This window comes from Mustela erminea, chromosome 6 (genome assembly GCF_009829155.1).
Source record: "Mustela erminea isolate mMusErm1 chromosome 6, mMusErm1.Pri, whole genome shotgun sequence".
Lineage (NCBI taxonomy): Eukaryota > Metazoa > Chordata > Mammalia > Carnivora > Mustelidae > Mustela > Mustela erminea.
This window is the reverse complement of record NC_045619.1, coordinates 45,529,578-45,551,018: the sequence shown is the minus strand read 5'-3', so window position 1 is coordinate 45,551,018 and position 21,441 is coordinate 45,529,578. Positions and strand designations below refer to the sequence as shown.

The 21,441-nt window shown below is 43.8% G+C and overlaps 1 protein-coding gene across 1 annotated transcript in view; it reads left to right on the top strand.

The window, feature by feature from the left end:
- Nucleotides 1-810: 810 nt before the first annotated feature.
- Nucleotides 811-21,441, top strand: part of TPH2 (tryptophan hydroxylase 2) — a 97,927-nt gene continuing 77,296 nt past the window's right edge. Inside the window, exons 1-5 of the mRNA XM_032347012.1 lie at nucleotides 811-1,144; nucleotides 3,821-3,973; nucleotides 6,501-6,684; nucleotides 6,795-6,895; nucleotides 11,669-11,736. Coding sequence (XP_032202903.1) covers nucleotides 1,040-1,144; nucleotides 3,821-3,973; nucleotides 6,501-6,684; nucleotides 6,795-6,895; nucleotides 11,669-11,736 — 611 coding nt within the window. The 5' untranslated portion in view covers nucleotides 811-1,039. The remainder of the gene's footprint in view (nucleotides 1,145-3,820; nucleotides 3,974-6,500; nucleotides 6,685-6,794; nucleotides 6,896-11,668; nucleotides 11,737-21,441) is intronic.

The window sequence follows — 21,441 nt, the reverse complement described above, 5'->3', positions numbered from 1 at the left end:
TTTGAAAAAATTTCATCTTATTTTCTGTACAGAAGAGCAGTGCCAGCTCCAGGTTTTGTTTAGTTTTGCAGTCAAACAAGCACATTTGGTCAAGAGTCATCCATCTTTTGGGAGACTGGTAAAATTTTCCTATGACATGGTGATTTTTATCACTTACTAAAGTTTTGAATAGTAAGTACTTCACTTGATCTATGCATTTCAAATTGTTGGGTTTGATCTAGTTATGAGTGGAGAGGAAAAATTCAGTAACCATCAGTAATATCAAAGGAATGACTGATATATAGGCATTTAGTTTCCTTTTCCTTCCACGTAGTGAGGAGGATTCTAAGGTTAGTGTCTCAACTATATCTATACAGTGGCTAAATCAAAGCCTTACATTTCCTTTACAGTACAATTGCCTGAACATCACCACATAGCGGCATCACAGGATTGGGAAGCAGTGCCTTTTATGAAAGCCGTCACACACATCCAATCGTAACACATCAGAGCAGAAAGCACTGATTAACACAAAACAAAATGGCTTAAGGATTCAGTAACGCTGATCTTTCTAATTTTCCTCCTTTTGGGAAGAAAGCACAGAACCTTTGAACTCATAGTCACCTAAAAGCTGAGATTAGCTTCCCAGTAGCAGGTCTGAGAGATGAGAGCTAATATCAGGGGACAGATGTTTTCTTTTACGTTTAACACCCCATTATGTATTGTTCTCACCACCCACGCCCAAGCGTCTATTCGACCTATGAAACAGACTGCACCAGAAGCACAGATAACCCCAGGCTTCAGGTCTGTAATCTGATCGTGGCCATCGGCAGCCAGAAATGAATTTCTTTCTAATCAGCTTTCCATCAGTCCCCAGTCACTCATATAAAGGAGCCTGGGGAGAGGACGATTCCCATTGCTCTTTCTTCAGCACCAGGGTTTTGGACAGAGCCTGGAGCGTGCTGATATTCCTTTCCCTCCCTTCCTCTCTCAGTCTCCGCGAGCGCGGCTGCTGCCCCGTTAGTACCCCCTGCTGGAGAAAAAGAAAATTACACCGGGATCCATGCAGCCGGCAATGATGATGTTTTCCAGTAAATACTGGGCAAGGAGAGGGTTTTCTCTGGATTCAGCGGTACCCGAAGAGCATCAGCTCCTTGGCAGCTTAACAGTGAGTACTGAGTAGCTGGCACTATAGAGGAGTGCCTTCTAAGGTAGCGACAGTCTTATCCTTGCCCTGTGGACACCTGACGTAGAGTAAGCACACGCACACCTCAACTTGTTTCTCTAGCATCTGTCTGTATACCCTGCCTCCTGTCTGCCTTCAGTCTTCCTTCTCTCTCCATAAAGTAAAGTGGGTGTCCTGTTCACTTTGTTCTAAACTTCCTTTCCTCAAAGTTTATAAGTAGAAAGTAAAAGGAGTTCCTAAACACCAAGAGCAAGAGGTTGTATGAACCATTGTCTTAACATCTATAACCAAAAAAAGTGTGTAGGATTTCGAAAATCCACTTATTGTGAGTAGGAACAGGGAGAAGAAATTAAATAGATTTCTATGGTTCCTGCAAGATGATTGTGTCTCTTATACCCTTTCCTAGTTACAAAGCCTGTTCTTTAAACACAGAGGTAATATTTTTATCTTGTCTATAGGTACTGATTATTGGGATAAAAGAATGATTGGTTCCTTTAAAAAGTTTTCCTGTTTTCCTCATTACTCCATTTTTCATTTTAATTACTAGAGTAATGACAGCAATACATAACTTGTTTTAGTATTTAAGGCAGTTTTTTAATTTAAATACTAACAGGAAAAAAGTTAACATTTTGTAGGATTTTAGTTCCTACAAAAAAATTGAGCTAATAATGATGGGATTTAATGAAAAAGACAGTGAACAACAAAAAAATTCAGATTCCTAGTCAAGAAAAATAATGCTCTTTCATTGCTGTAACAGAGTTCACCAAACCAATTACAATTCAGTCTGTAGCACAGAAAGTTCTATTTTAATATCATAGTTCCAAACATGTGCCAGAAGGTTATATTGTACTGGTGTATTATTATTGCTGAAAATGTTGAAGAGTAATCAGGGCAAGTTTTGTAGAACTGTTTAAATCAATTTTCAGGGGCGCCTGGGTGGCTCAGTGGGTTAAGCCGCTGCCTTCGGCTCAGGTCATGATCTCAGGGTCCTGGGATCGAGTCCCGCATCGGGCTCTCTGCTCAGCAGGGAGCCTGCTTCCTCCTCTCTCTCTCTCTGCCTGCCTCTCTGCCTACTTGTGATCTCTCTCTGTTAAATTAAAATAAAAAAAAATCTTAAATCAATTTTCAGAAATGAGTCCAAAAATGTAAATAGATTTTTTTGAATATCTAAACATCATGCATATTTGGATGAGATATTACACTGAGGAATTTTGAAGTCATAATGAATGGCTAGAAGGAAAACAAAGAACTCAGAGTTACAGCTAATAGATGACCCTTTCATATAAAAAATTCTACTTAAATATAGAAGAGCTGTGTGCTGTGTGGTGGGAAGAAGGCAGATGCTGGGAGTGCAGCGACCTTTGAGCTTTTGATGACCAAACGTAATGTCAAACGCCAATGTCTGCATTGTCTTCTTCAAGTCATAACTAATAAAATATTCATTTCCATGATATAAAGATCTAGTGAGTGAGGCAATAGGAAAATGTGACACACGTGAAAATAAAGCCAGTGGGGGCATCCGAGGAAGACAGTGGTGAGTCCCTTTTCGCTGTGTCCCATATCACATGTCTTTTTCTCAGTTTCATGAGGAAGTGGTAGACTGGGTCTGATTGCACGGTGCTACTATTAGCCAGGGAGAAGCTTCTCTGTTTGCTCAAGTCTTTATTTGCATATAAAGAACACAAAAAAAGTACACCTTAACTTCACTATGTCTTTTAACTGAAGGTTTCAAGCTTTTTAATTTGGTATTTCTGACAGTGTGATCCAAGTTTCTGAAATCTGCCCTTTTTGTTTTCAACCAATAGGACTAATAGTCATCACTTAGTTCTGTATTATAGTAATTTGAGTGGTTACTGAAGTGTTAATCCTTTTCAGTTTCTCAGATTTTACTCTAGCTCCTTAGCTAGTTTTCTTTTTCTCTTTTCCTTCTACCCCCACTCTATGCCTCCCCTCTCTTTCTCCTTTTTTCCCTTCCTCCCTTCCTTCCCTCTCTTTTTTCTTCTATTTGGGGCTGGATTTTAACAGACACTTTTCAGGAATCTTCTGCTGACACGGATGGCCTTCATGGAATACTCCCCGGGGTTGAACTTCTGCAGATAGAGTCACGACAATGTGGATCTAACTGCAGAAAGGAGGGTTGTCAATTTCAGGGAGTGTCCTGACATATTTCAGAATGAAGTGAATATTTTGTTTTTAAGATTTAATTGAAGCTAAAATCATTGTTGTGAACAATATGTTGCATCTTATTTTTGTTATGTTCAATAATTAATAGAGTTTCCTTATTATGCAACTAGGCTAACAGACCAAATTTCATGCTGTAAAACAAACCTAGAAAGTAAAACAGGAAGTAGTCATATATGAGACTTTATGATGGTCAGATTTTTGTTGCTATTAAATAAAGTGAAGCAAATCTGATCCCTCCCCCCCTTTAATTTCAACCACTGGCTACCTTGGAACCCTGGAAAATAGTGTCCCAGAGTAAATTAGACTGGTATTTATGATCGAGAGTTATAAGTGATGTGGCAACCTCTCTTTGAGTTTATATGATTACTGAGGCTTCTAGCATATGAATGGACTATTTGACTGAAAATCTAGCTACGAGAACTCTGGGATCCTAACTAATGTTTGTTGTGTGTGTGTGTTTCTACCTTCTTGAAGTTAAATAAAGCTAACTCTGGCAAAAAAGATGATAAAAAAGGCAGCAAGGGAAACAGCAAAAGTGAAACCAGTCCCGAAGGTGGCAAGACGGCTGTTGTATTCTCACTGAAAAACGAAGTTGGCGGATTGGTCAAAGTGCTGAACCTCTTCCAGGTGAATGTAAACATCATTACCAAACCTTACAAGTGACCGGGTGCCGGATGAGAAACCTGTCCTCTGCCGTGAAACGTTACTGAGACCATTTCTGGATAATGTGTTCAAAGTTCCAAAGAAAGCATATTTCATGAAGCTTTATAAGGGAAGTTTGTCTGCCAAGTGGTGAAATAAGCAGATTTGTGTCTACTGTGTTTTATTAATTCCAAGTGAACCTGCTAGTAATTCCACAGACTATCACCAGATAAGAAAGTCAGTAATTAAAAACTGGGAGCCTCACCCCTTTTTGTTTGGCAAAAGGAGCCAAGGAGGGTATCTTTAGATATCAAGAGACTGCAGCCCGATTTGATGTGTTAACATCTGAATTGTGCACACGTCTGAAAGCTCATTTATTACATCTGCCGAGATGCGCGAGTAGAGGCATTTGGTACTCCCATGAGCCTCACTGTTACATGAACTAGACATGTCTTTGCGGAGATGAGTCTCCTCCTATAGAAGGCAGGGCTAGCTCTCTCTCTTTAGTTTATAGAAATGCAGGAGCCTTTTTTCCAGGTCCAGTTTGGTGGCTTGAACCCTGAAGAAAGAGCCCGGTTGAGGGTGAGGTTAAAGAACCCCAGAAAAACTGTTGCCCTCTGGCCAGGGCGAACCTGATGTCTACCTTACCCTACAGCAAGCGTTGTCCCTTACAGATGCATTTTGTTTGGGGGCTCCGGGTGCTGATTTGAGCTGTCAGATAGGGAGCCTTTCTCTGCGCGGTGCCTGGGGCAGCCGGTGCAGCGGGAAGAGGATTGGAATTGCAGTCACAGGAGTCAGAGCTGTGTTCTCCTGGCTTGGCTAATCACTAGCTGCTTCCTAGCTTCCATTTCTTCATTTGTAAAATAGCGATCATAATTCCCACCTAACGAGGTAGTTGTGATGCAGGAATATGAGTGAAAGTGCCTTGTAAAATGTACAGAGATGAGGCCTCTATTGTGAGGTCTCTTTGATGACCAGGGAGAGGGAATTAGCAGCCTGATTTGGCAAATATTTCCCTGTTCTCTCTTGACCTGGAAGAAAGGATCAGGCACCATAAACAGTGGTAATGGAAATCCGGGGAAATATTTTACACATAATTATATCCACCAGTGCTGTCTCTGCTCGGTGCTCCAAGGCAGGCTGGAATCCCTGGAGAAGGAGTTAGCAGCCCAGAGTTTTCTCTTGGCCATCAGCTAGTCATGGGGTCTTAGCTAAACTACTTAACCCATCTGGACTTCATTCCCTTGTCTAAAAATATGTACTCTGCTTCAACCGATGGACATTAAAAGCCCAAAGTGATACAATGGGTGTGAAGACTCTTGACCTTAATATTAGTCTTACCTTTATTATCAGCTAATTTAGAAAATACGGTGTGACTGTAAAGTTTAATAAAAACAGACATGGAGCATCTAGTTTCCCGGTCACAGGGCTGGTTTCTCTATCCAGAGGAGGAGCCTGTTGGATTTGATGTTACTCTGGCCCTGGAATCTACCTCTCCGGCTCCTCTGCTGAAAATTCCAAGACCATCCAGGATTGTATTAGGAATGTGAATTGATAATCACAGGATATCAGCCAGTATGATGGAGAGATATGGGCTTATTCAGGGTTGGGTCAGGGTGGAGATAAGAATTTGATCTTCAGTTAACTCAGGGGAAAGTTTAAGCCTAATGTTTAAATATTAAATTGCTGCCTCTCCCCTCCCCCCCACCAAACACCTTAGTGTAAGGAGACTTTTACTCCTGAAACCCATTGGGGGGTGATGGTTGCAATGATGTATCCTTGCATGAAGCTAGTCTGGATGTTGTTGAAACAGAACAGTTAATGAGTGGTCCCACTGAGGTGTGTTTTTTGATTGTTGGTTTTTTTTTTTTTTTTTTTTTTTTTTGCTCGTGTTTGTGCCTGTAGAGATAATTTCTTGGCTGCTTTTCTTCCTTTTCTTTGGCTTCTGTCTCCCAGCTATCAGTCCTTTGCAGACCACCTGCCCGATATCTGCTTCATTTGCCTGCCATTTGTACTATTTACTTATTTTTTCAAAGGTTATTTTTAAACTTTATTGTAGTGGAAACCACTATTAAATCAGGGTGTTGAGTTTTAGCTATGTTTTTTGGAAACATATGAAAATAAAAATGTAAATTTGGGGATGATACGACGATGCGATAAGCTAATATTTCCCCCATGTAACTATGCACATCCCCAATGGGATGTGGACGTGCAGGGAAATGATGATTCTCATAATTATAATACATCTTATAGGGTCTTTTATATGCTTTTATATACTCTCTTTAAAAAAAAAAAAAGAGACAGGAAAACGTACATACAGTCTTTACTCCTATGAATAGAGGAACTGGTTGGAAATATTTCCCTGTCTCAGTAACCAAAGAACAAGAAGATTGTCTTTTTCTCCATTGTGGGCAGTTGGCACCTGTTCTTAAGAGCTGAACAAGAAGAGCCCTTGGAGTCCTTTTTATTGTGCCATGAAGGTAATTTAGAGATGTTGCTTATATTTCCACAGGAAAAACATGTCAACATGGTTCATATTGAGTCCAGGAAATCCCGGCGAAGAAGTTCAGAGGTTGAAATCTTCGTGGACTGCGAGTGTGGCAAAACCGAATTCAACGAGCTCATTCAGTTGCTGAAATTTCAAACTACAATCGTGACGCTGAATCCACCGGAGAACATTTGGACGGAGGAAGAAGGCAAGGCCAGCCTTTCCTTGTCGGGTGATTTAGCAATCTGACAAATGTTGCAAAAAGGAAAATACAATCTGTGAGCTCATACTTTTGAACCCACACTCTGTTTTCAACAGAACTAGAGGATGTGCCCTGGTTCCCACGGAAGATCTCTGAGTTAGACAGATGCTCTCACAGAGTTCTCATGTATGGTTCCGAGCTGGATGCCGACCACCCAGTAAGTGTCCAGTCAAATCCATTCCATACATGCTGGCCCAGCTCCGTGCGTGTGCCAGGCAGCGTACCATATTGTGTGCCTCATTGTAGAGCAATTTATTATTGATTCCCCATCACACAGAGCCAGGCTTTCCAATGATGAAGCTTTCCTATACATGTGCATTGGCTGGAAGTAGGTTAGAAGGATGGCATTTCCATGTAACATTTGTTCTTAAAAGGGTTGGATAGAGGAGATTCTAAACCCCGGAGAATATTTCTGTAGCATTAGACAGCGTGAAATATACTTGCAGATGGTGACCCTTGGAAAAACGATGAACTGAAATTGATCACCCCTTTGAGAAATGAGGGAGGACTAGGCATTATGGGGCTCAGTGAGAGAATAAAATTCCCCTTGCTATTTTCCTTGACTGGAGGTAGTTAGGAGTAGAGTAATGCGGTGGACTTCATTCAGTCTCAATGGAAAGGCAGAGAGTTTTAGAATAAGGTCGTGATGGAAAACACATCTCTTCCCACATCTACCCTGAATCTATTGACCACGATCTCTCTTCTCTTCCAATAAAAACGACCACCTTTAAAGAAATATGATACGTAGGGAAGCATTTCCCATTATTTCCTCCCTTCCCCTTTACATCAGTTTTTATTTAACACAAGAGACTTGGAAGTTCTTTATGGTCAGAATGAAGTACAGTTAAGAGTCTGCGAGAAGTAAGCAATATAATCATTTGTTACAAGCACTTTTTTTTTTTTACCCCCAGTGCCCCTTTCTACAAATGGGCAGATGAAAGGGTGAAACCCAAGCAGATTGGCCATGCTTATAGAAGGGCTTTGTGCTCTGAGGGTAATGATTTGCAGATAATCATTTTATTTAAATGGAGGAAATCTAGAAACCTGAAGTGTGACTATTACCTTACACAGTGATTCTCCAAGTGTGGTCCCAGGCTCAGCTGCCCCAACATTACCCGCGAGTTTGTTTCCACAAGCTCACACGGATGTTTGAGAACCACTCCTGTAGAGAAAACCGTGACAACCTCCAAAAGAGGAAAATTTTCAATCGAATTAGTCATTTGGCATAATATACCAATTCAGACCAATTCATAACATACCACTAAAGCAAATGGTCCCATAGACCTAACTCAATGGCATTATTTTCAAGAAGCTGAATTTACTCAGACACGGTGTGTTACAGTTGCCAATCCAAAATTTAAGAATAATTCACAGTAAGTCACATGGAAGGTTTCTGAACACTCTAAGTGCCTTAAAGGGTCATCCACTTATTATCTCCCCACTGCCCCCCAAGCCAGCCCAGTGTTCAGAGGAGTCAGACTTAGCACAGAAGCCTGATTTAAGAGATTAGCAGTAATAGGACTTTCCAGATACCAGCTGTTAACTTGCAGGATGACCTTGGGCAAGTCCCCCTACCTCCACGCCTCAAATTCTTCATGCAAAAAGTGGAAATAAAATCCTTATTGACCTCCAAGGGGCATTTGAAAGGCCTCGTTAATAAAACAACTGGAAAGCATTTTGGCAAGAGTAAATGCCTAATCCCAGGAATGGAAATGCTGTAGTAAATCATTCAGATCAATGCCTGGATAGTAAAGGATTTCTTGCTTAACCTCCTATTTCCAAATGTTCCCCTTAGTCTAGTTCTTAAATTACTCAACCAGGAGAAAGAGGGTCTGCTTTGTTTAGAGGAACAACCATAGGAACCACTGACCTTGTGGAAAAATGGATTCCAATACCCAGTGTAAATTTCCCTGTGTTTATTTCTGACCCATTACTCCTAATTGTACCCACCTTATGATACCTTCTCTTATTTTCTGTGTAGTCAGTTGAAATAATTCCAAGTGCTTAGCAATCTCTAACCTCACTCACCATTTTTTTTTTTTTAACCCCATGTACTTCTTTTATAAGCACACCAAATGTTCATGATGCAAAATCTGGTATTGGTAAGTGGGTATTTTTTGAAAGTTATTATTTGGTGAGCATGGAGAAAGAGGGCTAAGGACTTTTGGTGCCTGGGACTACTCCACGTTCTGAGCTAGGGATTACTGTGTCAGGCTGGTGTCCTTGTACTTAGATGGCTCAGAAGGAACCGGAATGGGAGAGGCAGGGTGCCGAGGCTTGCTGGAAGGGGTTAACCATCTATCTAGGTCAGCGTCTGTCTGACTTTGCCAGACAAACCACCAGGAAGATCTTTTCAAAGTGCGGAGTGGGGTTCTGTATGCCTAGTGAGCTCCCAGTTGAGGCTGGCTCTGGAGGTCTGCTACCCCTTGAGCAGCGAGGATCTAGAGTGAGGTGGTCTCTCAAAGTGCGGTTCAAGGCCCAGCCACAAAGTGCTTGTTAAAAATGCAGGTCCTTGGGCTCATTGGAAGCCCCCTGAATCAGAACTGTCAGGATGGACCCTGGAATCTGCATTTAAAAGGACTGGTGAGCCAGATTTTGGTGAGCCCTAGTGTTTGAGAACAAATGTTCTGGCTCAGTGATGCTCGACCTTAACTTTCTATTCAAATAATCTGTGGGGAATTAAAAAAAAAAATACTGAGGCCAGGGTCTCACCTCTGAGTGCTTAGATAGTAACCTCTGGGCATGTGTCTAGTTTTGGAGTATTCTTTAAAACTCCCTGGAGGATTCTAATATTTCAGCAGGGCCGAACTGTTTGGGATAGCTACTTGAGTGCCACTGCACACTTGGCTGAGTGTTTTAGGGTGCTGGGGGGCTCTTCAGTTCCCCTGGATTTAAATTGGAGGAAGCATGAGTGTGCTGCAGATACTCTGTGGGGATTAGCCTTGCCAGATTTAGGGGGAAAAAAAAAATATATATATATATATATATATATATATATATTTTTTTTTTTTTTTTTTTTTTTTTTTTTTTTTTTTTTGCCCAGTTAATGCGAATCTTAGGTAAACAAGGAATCATTTCTTAGTGTAAGTATGCCCCCCCCCATTGCTTGGGGGTCCTCTCTGTTATCTGGTAACCTTATCCCGGCCTTCAGTCCAGAATCCATGGCCAAGGAATGCTGTCTCTGTGATCACTGGTGTAGCCAGCGTCCCTGTTTTATTTTGCTAGTCCACAGTTCAATCCTGGCAGCTCTGGCTCGCCAACGATATTTGCATAATCACAGCCATACTAGGCTAATGAGGCATGATGAGTAAATCACTCTCTCGCATGCCTGGAAAAGGTGCAGGTGTTTGCCAAGGAGAGGCAGTTGAGAATCTTCAGGAAGCCCAGGCGGTAACTATTCTTGCAGGATGGTGTCTGGTTTGGCGGGAGCTGGGGAACAGGTGCTGTGTTTTCACATGACTCTGTCTTTCGTCATGGCCTGCTTTCCTTCTGAGTCGTACAGGTGCTTGGAACTCTTCTGTTTGGTACTCCTAGGAACTTGAAACTTGAAACTTGTACTTTCTCCTCTAGAGCAGAACTTTTTTTAGGTCACAGACCCATCTGTGAATGCGGTAGCTTGGTCACAACATTTTGTGTAGACAGAATTTAAGGCCTCGTAAGCCTGCATGTGAACACCAGTTTGAAAACTACCAATTCATAGCAGAAGAAAGTGCTAGCTTCTCTGGTCGGTATACCTCATTTCTGCAGGGTGTCTGGGTGATCTCGGGCTGCTCTCTCTGTGTCCCGCTAACAGTGATGCTCTTACAAGAGAAAGGCCTTTGACTGTGGAAGTTCTTTACCTCAGCCCAGCAGACAGTCCTTAAGGCCAGTTCTCCATCAACCATACAAGAGAACAGGGTGATTTTCTCTGTGTTTGAGGTTCCTCTTGAACCTCAAAGACTTTGCAGAAGCAGGCAAGCCAGAGCAGAGGTAACCTGGGCCTTCATGGGCCTGTCTCCGCTCTCCTCACAGAGCCCGTGACCCCAGAGACCCGTCTCACTTGGCCTCCATTCTCAGAGTGGCCGCTGCTTCCTGGTTACCTTTGAGGTCGCAGGGTTACAGACGTAAGACGTTACATGGAAACAATTCCTTCTGGGTTTCCAGCAGTTTGAAGAAACCAGCCCAGAAAGAATGGATTGAAGGTACCTGAAAGAAAGGAAAGTGGAAGGTCTGTTGACAAGAGGAGAGATTGTTGAAAATCTGGAAAAAAAATTTTGAAATTCTGGAAAATTCCTCTCAGAAGTAATTGTACTTGACAAAACAATGACAGACAGGATGTTTAACTTCCCAAGTGCATGATGATGGACAGAAGTCTTGAAGTTCCTAAAAACTAAACAGGATTGAGGGGGCCTCAGAGTGGAATGGAGCTCACTTGCTCTCCTGTGCATGAATCCCTTATAACCGATTTTGCATTATGTGTCTCTACTCATAAAAAACAGCAAAACCTCTTTAATCTATGCTAATTTGGGGGATTCAGTGATTATTCTGAATGATAGAATTTTTAACAAATGTGCATTTATTGGCTGTGTACCCAAAGCAATTACATTTAGGTTAACTTACTGAATAACCATGTTAAAGGGACCTGTTTTAATGAACAGGATAAGATTAGCTTGTGATTAACATCAATTACACATAAATGATACTTGAGAACCGAAGATACCATTCACTGTAGCCTGAATTCCCATGCATCCCAAATTAGTGCAGCCCAAATGAAATGAGGTTTTACTGTAAGCCCAGTTCGCTTCTGCCTATGCCATCAAGATGGTCATCCAAGGATAAAATTCACATTTGACTCCGACACTCAATAAACACCATGGCGATTTTCTTTCAGGACTACTGCGGTCGATTTTTCGGCACTTTGTTAAATAACTTAATCTCTTTTCTGTTTAAGGGATTTAAGGACAATGTCTATCGACAGAGAAGAAAGTATTTTGTGGATGTGGCCATGGGTTATAAATAGTAAGTACCTGTGTAACTCTTCTCTGCGACTTGCGGCTGGCTAATTAGGGGAAGCCCGTGCCGTGTGAGACCGACCAGCCTTGTCTTCACTTTAACTTTTGCAGAAGGCAGACGCGAACCATTTTAAACCCTCCCCAACTTGGTGGGGTTTAAATGCCAACACTGATTTTTCACTTGCGGGTGTAATTGTAGCAGAATGAGACCAGCAGGCCACATGCCAGGCGCTCCATTTTCACCATTGTGTTTGCTGCTCTACCAAGGCATGGGGCCATTTTTGTATATACTCTGCAGGGTCTGGAAATTGCGTTTGAATTGTACTTGCGATTTGCCTTGTCAGTAACCCCTTCAATGTCCAGCTTGCCAGGGGAAAGTAGGAGGGTACGCAGAAATGGTACGAGGGTTCATGGAAGCAGCCTTAATAGAAAAGAAATATGTGTGTTTTACATGGAAAGGGAAGTCCCCTGTAAGCTGGAGGGCTTATGGGAGAGTTTCATGCCTAATCCCAGATCCCTGGTGGGATGAAGTCGGAGAACCTCCGGACTGGGGTTAGGATGGTGCCTGGTGCATGCCGTGTGACAGGATGTTTGAGATCGGCCATAATGTCATGTGTCGATGCAGGAATGGGTCGTAGGCCTCTGTTTATTCTGTTCACATTAAGAAAACATGTAGACCATCATGGTGCTGCCTTTCCTTTGTCTGGTATGTGATCAGCAATATGAACCTTGTCTTCAGAGCAAAATGTAAATCTATACCCCATAGGAAATGTTCTTTCTTATTTTAGTTGTGACCAGGTGAGAAGCTGGACTGTCCTGTGGGGCAGGCTTGTCCTTGGTGAGAGTTTCAGACATCTCGTGTGTTTTAGAAAGCATGTCCGCTTCTGCTTTTTTCTCTTCCTCTTTTTTTTTAAGGGAGTATAACACACAAAGGCTTAATGCCAAGTCAAAGAATCCCACATCACACCTCTGATTGCATCAGCTGTTTGCTCATTTCTAAGTTCCTTTCATGCTTTGGGTCCTTTTTCTTTCCTCCTCCCAAGCCTCAAGCGTCCTTCGTTCTTTCTCTCCTGTATTTATGATCCTAAACACCAGGACCACTTGCCATGTGCTTTTCCCACATGTTGTCTACTCCATTTTTGTCTTCCTCTGTTCCAGGCAGCTTCTTGATTGCCTTTAGCCTCCTGTGGCTTTCTACGCCCTCATAATGTCCGTGTGCCTGAGGCTTATCCCGGCCCAAGCCCCCTTCCCTCCCTCAGCACCATAACTCATGAGACCCTTCTCCCATTGTTTCCCAGTCAGATTACCAAGAAAGGATCCTTACGGGCTGGGCTCACTGTTTCACATCAGGGTCTGATCATTGATTGTGAGCCTTCAGCTTGGCTCCCCTTGGTTCACAGACTGGCCCCCGGGGAATCAGGTCATAACACGGGTCCTTGGAAGGGGTGTAGGCAGGACTGGTGTTTGGGGCATCACCTGCCCATGACATGATAAAAGCTCAGTGCTTGGCAGAGCTTTTTTCTTTAGGTAGAACAGATGGATAAATATGTATTTTATGCACAGATGGTACATGTATGATACCTATGTGAAAAATCTATGTGTGTAGGTATGTGTGTCTTTTTTTTTTTTTTTTTACGATTTTATTTATTTATTTGACACACAGAGAGAGAGATCACAAGTAGGCAGAGAGGCAGGCAGAGAGAGAGGGGGAAGCAGACTCCCTGCTGATCAGAGAGCCTGATGTGGGGCTTGATCCCAGGACCCTGAGATCATGAGCTGAGCTGAAGGCAGAGTTTTAACTCACTGAGCCACCCAGGCACCCCTAGGTATGTGTGTCTTTAAAGAATTTTGTTAGCATGGTAATCAAGGAACTATCTCAAAGGTTACTTATCTCTTCCTGAGAGAGAGAGCGAGCCCAGAAGCAGGACAAGGCAAGCTGATATTGTGGTGACACTAATTGAATTGGTATATCTGAGTCAAGCGCTCTCAAAGGGCATTGAACATAGGGAGTCTTTTGGTTCTAAAGAAAACTTCCTGATAAGGGCAGAAGAGGGAAAGAGCATATAATGAAAATTATGGAGGGTAAAGTTCTCAAAGCATTAACAGGAGTTTGCATTTGCCACCTTCCCTTAGCTAAAGAGGAAAACCGGGGTGCAGTGTCTGTGGAAAGCAAAAGAATAAATTTGTGGATGGAAATGGAGATTTTTTTTTTCTTGCAAAAAGCTTTATTGTTTCTGTTTGGTCCACCACTCAGGAGAAGGCTCCAGGGTGGCTAAAACGTTGTCTCAGGGAGAGGCTCAGGCAGGAGTCCTGGGACCAGGGGGAGGCCAGAGGGGCCTCTCAAAGGGTGAGCCTTTGGAAGACACACCCACCCAGCCCAGCCTGGGGGCCGCCAGCCTGCGGAGTTAGCCAGGTGGTTGCCATCTCCTTGCTGAGTTTCACCTGCTCATATAGGAAGTGGTTCCCCAGCAATCACAGATCTGCAGGTCTGTGTGGGCAGAACCTGAGCAGGCAGATCCAGAAGGGCCTGCTTCAGGTTCTTCTCCAGAACCCCAGAAGATTCCATGGGATGGCTTCCGTGCGTCCTGGAGGAGGACCTGGCTGCCGCATTTTTACCTCTATAAGAGGTACTGGGCACCCTGGTGCTTCTTCTCAGCCAGTTTGAGGAGGAGGTGGCTCACGCTTTCCAGAGCCACACCAGCATGGTAGAAATAGAAGCCCGGAGAGAGGTATGTGTGGGAGGCCTGCAGGTGCGTGCTGACCAGGCCTTCAATGGTGGCCTCCACCTCAAGGGAATAATTCTGACCAATCTGGGAGCTCATGGTTGGTGGCCAGTAATGAAGCTAAGCTCAAAAGATGGTGTTGGTTGGTTCCAGAGGCTGAGGGTGCTGAGAAGATGGCTCTGAACATTGTGACTGGAAAAGAGGTTGGAGAGTCATGGGAGGCTGGAATGGGCACCCCTGGGTCTGTTCCATTCAAACACTGTTGGAGAGGAGACAGACCCACAGGATTCTCAGCTGGAAATGGTGGAGATTTTATTTTATTAATTAATTTATTTATAGATTTAAAGATTTTATTTATTTATTTGACAGAGAGATCACAGGTAGGCAGAGAGGCAGGCAGAGAGAGAGGGGGAAGTAGGCTCCCTGCTGAGCACAGAGACCAATGCAGGGCTCAATCCCAGGACCCTGAGATCATAACCTGAGCCAAGGAGGTTTAGCCCACCCAGGCGCCCCTATTTATTTTTTAAAAGATTTTATCTATTTATTTGAGAGAAAGAGTGAACAAGTGAGAGAGCACGTGTGTGCTGGGGGGGCGGGGACGAGGAGAGGGAGAAGCAGACTCTCTGTGGAGCAGGAGCCTGACATGGGGCTTGATCCTGGGACTTTGGGGTCAAGTCCTGAGCTGAAGGCAGATGCATAACTGACTGAGCCACCCAGGTGCCCCAGATGGTGGAGATTTTATACACAGAAGGCACTGGAGCGGCTGGAGTGTTCCAGGATTGGTCCCAGTTTACAGAGCTGTGGAGTGCTTTGGTTCAAAGGCTCTGACTCAGTAACTGGATGTTCAAGAGGCTGAGGTAGGCAGGAAGACTGTCAATTCATCATTTACAGGGAGAAACCACTCTCGTGGGATTTACAAAAATTCCCTATTGTAATGACCCCGGAGAGGCTAAACATTAACCCGATTGCGATTTGGTGGCTAAAGAGTGAAAGAAGAGGTTGTTTCCCAAAGAGAGTCTGGAATCCAGTGTGATCAACCTCACTGGGCCTGTTTCTTCATCCAGAAAGAGCATCTCAGCACATGTACGGCCCGTCTCCTGGGGTCGTAGCAGGGATTGCCCAAGAGAAGACATGTGCTGTGCCCAGTGCAGGGCCTGGCAGGCAATTTGTGATCGTGTCACTCCATATCATTACATCTTCCCCTGCCCCTTTTCCACAGGCTGTCTTCAGTTTCCAGCTGACCTGTTATCGAACTCTTTAGCTATGTTAATACCATGGTTTAGCTGCCACTTTAACAAATGTCCCTCGAAGTCATCCTTGGATGAAATGAAAACTTCTTCGGTTCCCCATTTAAAGACTGTTGCCCATACCGAAGCTTTTGTGGCAGACCAACATCCTTCTTTACGGAAATATTTCATAGAAAGCAATCACATAACCCGTGTGTGTGTGTGTGTGTGTGTGTGTGTGTGTGTGTGTGTGTGTGTGAAACTGCCAAAATACAGATAACAGATTGTCAGTTGCCTTGGTGTTTCTTGTAAGTTGACAGAGGGAGGAAGGTACCTAGCTGGGGTGGCTACCTTGGGAAAGCACAAACCTAGGGACTGTGGAAAGTAGAGAGAAAAGAGTCGTTCCTTATTGTCTTCTATGCCATTGCTGCAGTGGCTTCTCTCTGAGTGAGTTTGAGAATGGTTAAGGGCTAGCTATTCATGTATGTGTGCACATGTGTGGGCTCACACAAGCGCACGGAGAGCAGGAGGTCAAGCTTGTGTTAGGGGCTGGTGGGTGCGGGGCACAGGTATTAGCAAATCCCAAGTGGGCCTGTCCCTGTCGTCTCCAGGGTGCCATGAAGTAAGTCAGGTGTTCTTTTCGTTCACAGAGAATAAAGATGCAATTTCTGATCAAAATAGGCATTTTTCTAGTACCGAGGGCTTTCTGAGAGAGCAAAGGGAAAGATGTACACAATAATTACTTAAAATAAGCTCATTAGACTGGCTTCTGGCGGCATGCTGCACTCAGATTTTCCAAACCCATGCTTGGAACCCCCGGTCGGAGAAGAAGATTATTGGAAATTAAGGCGGTCCTGAAAAATTTGGCATGTGAGGTCCCTGCGCACACAATTTGGTGCTAAAACGAGGGATCATTCTGACACATGGAGAACAATTCAGCTTCCTGCTAATAATTTGTTAAGGCTTTCTGGACCCCGAGCAGGTCAAAAAATGGTTGGAAAGAGAGACGAAGCTGAAGTCCAGATGTTTGGGGTTGTTCTAGAGATGGGCAGGCTGCGGTCTGAGGTGTCTGAAGGTAAGGACAGAGGGGAAGGAATGGAAGACTGATAGATATTGAAACCATGGCCAAGAGGCCCTCCGGGGGATTCGTGTTGAATACTGTATTTTTCTATGATAGTCTTGAAAGGAGAAGGCAGGGGGGAAGAATCAACACAAGCCGAGAAAATGAAAAAATTCCAGTCTCTGATGAAAAAACAGCAGGCTGGAGGTCTGTATTACCGTGAACCTGAAGGAGGAGCGGGCGCGGGGGAGGCGGCCGCACGCTGAGAGCTGTCGATAGGGGGCACTCAGGCGCGGTTCTGATTGACAGCGCGGCTGAGAAACAGGATTGATTACCCAGGGGCCCTGCGATGCCCGCAGACGCGTCTGGCCACGTGTCGGGGAGGCCTGATTGCCTCAATAATGGCAGAGGAAACCTTCCTTAGTGCAAATACGTTCTCCATAGAAGACCCCCGAATGCCTGCCCTGGCTTGAGAGGGCACTGATTCTGAACTCGCAGGGAAGAGGGTGTGTATCCCACCCTGTCTGCCCAGACCCAAATAACAGAAATTCTTAGAGAAGCAGAGGAAGAAGTCGCCTGTGTGGGGCGCCTGGGTGGCTCGGTGGGTTAAAGCCTCTGCCTTCGGCTCAGGTCATGATCCCAGGTTCCTGGGATCGAGCCCCACATCGGGCTCTCTGCTCAGCAGGGAGCCTGCTTCCTCCTCTCTCTCTGCCTCTCTGCCTACTTGTGATCTCTGTCTGTCAGATAAATAAATAAAATTAAAAAAAAAAAAAAAGAAGTCGCCTGTGATTAGGCGATGTGGAGCACACGTACAGACAGTTCAGAGACTACGCAAGGGTGTGGGGGTCAGATGGGGGGTGGAGGAACAGAAAATGATGAGGGGGAGGGGGTGGCTGTTAGGTTTGTCTGCAACCACCCAGCTTTCTGTCATTGGCACCTTCATATTTTAACCTTGGCATTTGCTTTGCTGCATTTCTGTAGGGTTCACAATTGCTATATTATTGGAGAAGAAGAATCAGTAATACATTTTTTTTTTCCAATTGGCTAGAAATAAACACATTTTTCTTTGAAGGCTATTATAATGATTATTCCTCAACAATATGCATACATATTTAATTATATTTTTGGTGAGGGTGGTGGTAGTTATTTCAATCCATCTTACTCTCTTGGAAAGAGGCCCTGAGCTCTGACTTTAATTATGCCACTCTTGTTTGCTTCAATTGATTTTGAATATTATTGTGATTGTGTTTTGCTATGAATGTACTTTCTTCTGACTGAAATTGAGGTGGTACATGAACCTCATGTCCTTCTCACGGGGCTGCTTCCTCTGATTTATTAGTTATTTTAGTCCATGGAATCTGAAATGTAAATAGGTCAATGCGATGTCAATGAATAAGTTAAACAAGGGAGTTTCAAAAGACCAGAATTTGCTTGAAGTTGGAAAATTCCCCAACTTGCTAAGGAAACTCCTCTGACTTCAGATTCAGGGGGAACCACTTGAATCCGTCTCTCGGCCTCAGTTTTCTCTTCTGTGGAATGGGGATAATAGTATAGCTCCTCTGCCTTTCCCCTGGGAGTATTTGGAGGAGTCAATGAAATCAATAGAGCATTGCTACTCAGTATAATTTATCCTTCTCTCTCTCAAAATATAGTCAAAGAATCTAGACCAAAAGCCTGGGGTTTACTCAGCCCCTGGCCCACTTGAAGGTCTTGGTTGCTTTATCCAGTTTTTCTTTCAATCTGAGAGGCAGGGCGTGGTGTGTTTAAGAGGACAGAAGCTGGACTGGATTGCCTGGGATGAATTCCAACCTTAAACACTTGCCAGCTGAATGACTCCTGCAAATGATTTGCCTTCTGTGCCTCCGTTTCCGTATCTGTACAATGGGAATAACTCTACTACTGCTTTATAGGATTGTTATAAGAATTAAGTGAGCTAACATAATAACAACACTTAGAACACTGCCTAGGAAATGCTACGTAAGAAAGAACCCAAATACATGGAGACTAAACAGCATCCTTCTAAAGAATGAATGGGTCAACCGGGAAATTAAAGAAGAATTGAAAAAAATCATGGAAACAAATGATAATGAAAATACAACGGTTCAAAATCTGTGGGACACAACAAAGGCAGTCCTGAGAGGAAAATATATAGCGGTACAAGCCTTTCTCAAGAAACAAGAAAGGTCTCAGGTACACAACCTAACCCTACAACTAATATTATTATAATTATTCTGACTTCAGCTGTCTCTCCTTTTTGTCTACCCTCATGCTCCACATCTTTTTTTTTTTTTAAGATTTTATTTATTTATTTTGGAGAGAGCACATGTGTGCGTGTGAGCTGGGGGAGGGGCAGAGGGAAAGACTCAAGCAGAATTCCACTGAGCGTGGAGCCCAATGTGGGGCTCCATCTTACAACCCTGAGATCATGGCCTGAACCAAAATCAAGATTTGAATATGTATCTAACTGAACCACCCAGGCGCCCTTCCAGATCTTTTTATTAACTTTTGGTTAATATCCTTCTCCACTCCCCTTCACCAAGACTCTTTAAGTCCTAAAATTGTCTGATTTTTACACTGTTTTAGGTAATTATCTTTGTGTTATAAATTATTCCAAAATTGAGCAGCTTAGAACAACAAGCATTTCTTATCTCACGAAGTTTTTTTTTTTTTTTAAAGATTTTATTTATTTATTTGAGAGAGCAAATGGGGGAGAGAGAGAGAGCATGAGAGGGGGAAGGGTCAGAGGGAGAAGGAGACCCCCTGCTGAGCCAGGAGCCCTAAGTGTGACTCAGTCCTGGGGCTCCAGGATCATGACCTGAGCTGAAGACAGTCGTCCAACCAACTGAGCCACCCAGGTGCCCAACTCTCACAAAACTTCTGAGGGTCAGGATTTAGGGAATGGCTTAGTTGTTTGGTCTTGGGCCAGGGTCTCTCATGAGGCTGGAGTCAACAGGTTGACGAGAAAAGGCTAGGGCTGGAAGAACTGTTTCCAATACGGTCATGTACATGGCTATTGGCAGGAGGCCAAATTTTCTTACAAAATGGGCCCCTCCAATAAGGCTGCCAGGTGTCCTTAAGATATGGCATCTGGCTTCCCCCAGATCAAGTGGTCCCAAAGAAAGCAAGGTAGAACCTAGCCTGCCTTTTATAACCTAGCCTCAGAAGTGGCATACCATCCCTCCTGATAGACTCTATTGGTTTCATAGCCAACCCTGCTATACTGTGGAAAGGCACTACACGTGGGGATGAAAGCCAGGAGGCAGGCTTTCCTGGGGACGGTTTTGGAGGTTGGCTACGTTATACTTTTAAGTTGTGTTCAATTTTTCTTCAAAACCCTCTCTATCAGCTCTACCACAATGGGCGCTAAGGTGTTGTCTGTAGAAGTAATCCTTATGGAAGCAGAGGTGTGGCAGAACATGTGGCAGAATGTATAGACTTTGGAGCTAGATAGCATTGGGTTTGAATTCCTGCTCTGTAGCCATGAGCATTGACCCAGCGTCTCTGAGTCTCAGTGCTCTTTTTTTTTAAGTTAAGGTTTATTTATTTATTTTAGATGGAGAGAGAGAGAGAGAGAGCATGGGCAGGGAGGGAAGAGGGACAGAGGGAGAAGGAGAGAAAATCTCAAGCAGACTCCTTCCTAATGCAGGGTTCAATCTCATGATCCTGAGATCATGACCTAAACTGAAATCAAGAGTCAGACCCTCAACCAACTGAGCCACCTAGGAGCTGCTGAGTCTCAGTGCCCTTACCTTAAAATGGGCACAGTATGTTTCTACCATGTGTGGTTGGGAAGACTAGCAGTGATTATAGGGCCCAGATGCTGGCTGGTGCAAGCTGGGGTTGAATCTATGATAGATATGATTCTTATTATCATGTGTTAAGTAGCTAATGGTTCCTCAGTTCCGTATAATCATTTGTTGAGCTCATGTAAAATGAATAAAGAACCTTAAGGAGTGAATGAATTATGAAATTTCAGGCTCCATGGTGGGCTGGGTTAAAGGAGCTTTTCCAAAACATATGTGTGTGTGTACACGTATGCATGTGTGTGTGTACACTTTTCAGTTTCCTGTAACTCATGCATACAGCTTGCTTCTCAGTTAACAAAGCGGCCCTCTCCAAGGCCTTCGCAGGCCAGGAAGTCTCAGTGAAGGTTAGAGGGTGTGGGTTGCCGCTGGACTGTGTTGGATCAGTCCCTGAAGGGCTGAGGGTGGTAGAAATATCATGGTAGGGACCTCTCAGCTGGCATATTTGGGTAGTTTTAGCCTCCTTTGGTTAAATGCCTGCCTTGTGCTGTGCAGTGTGTTCAACACTTTGCTCATGTTCGCTCATTTAAGCTCACAAAGAGCCTTTGGGATAAGTGCCGTTCTTGGACTCATTTTGAAAACAAGGAAACTGAGCTGCAGAGACATCAGGAAACTTACTGAAGGCGACAGAGCTGACCACGTTACCTGCAGGAACACCTGCGGTGGATGCTTTAATGTCTCTGAAATGGAGCAGTCGAAGAGGGGAACGAAAGCAAATACTATCGGCCTCGGTTCATTTCCCAAATGACCAGAATAGTTTCTGGGTAAGGTCACTTCCGGGGCTGTCCTGTGTTTCTCTTGAAGACTCTCTCTCTCTCTTTGCCCAAGAAGCCACGTCTGGTCTTTTGTCTTTTGTGGCCCTTCCTTTTGACATAGGCAGTATTGTACACCGGTTGAAAA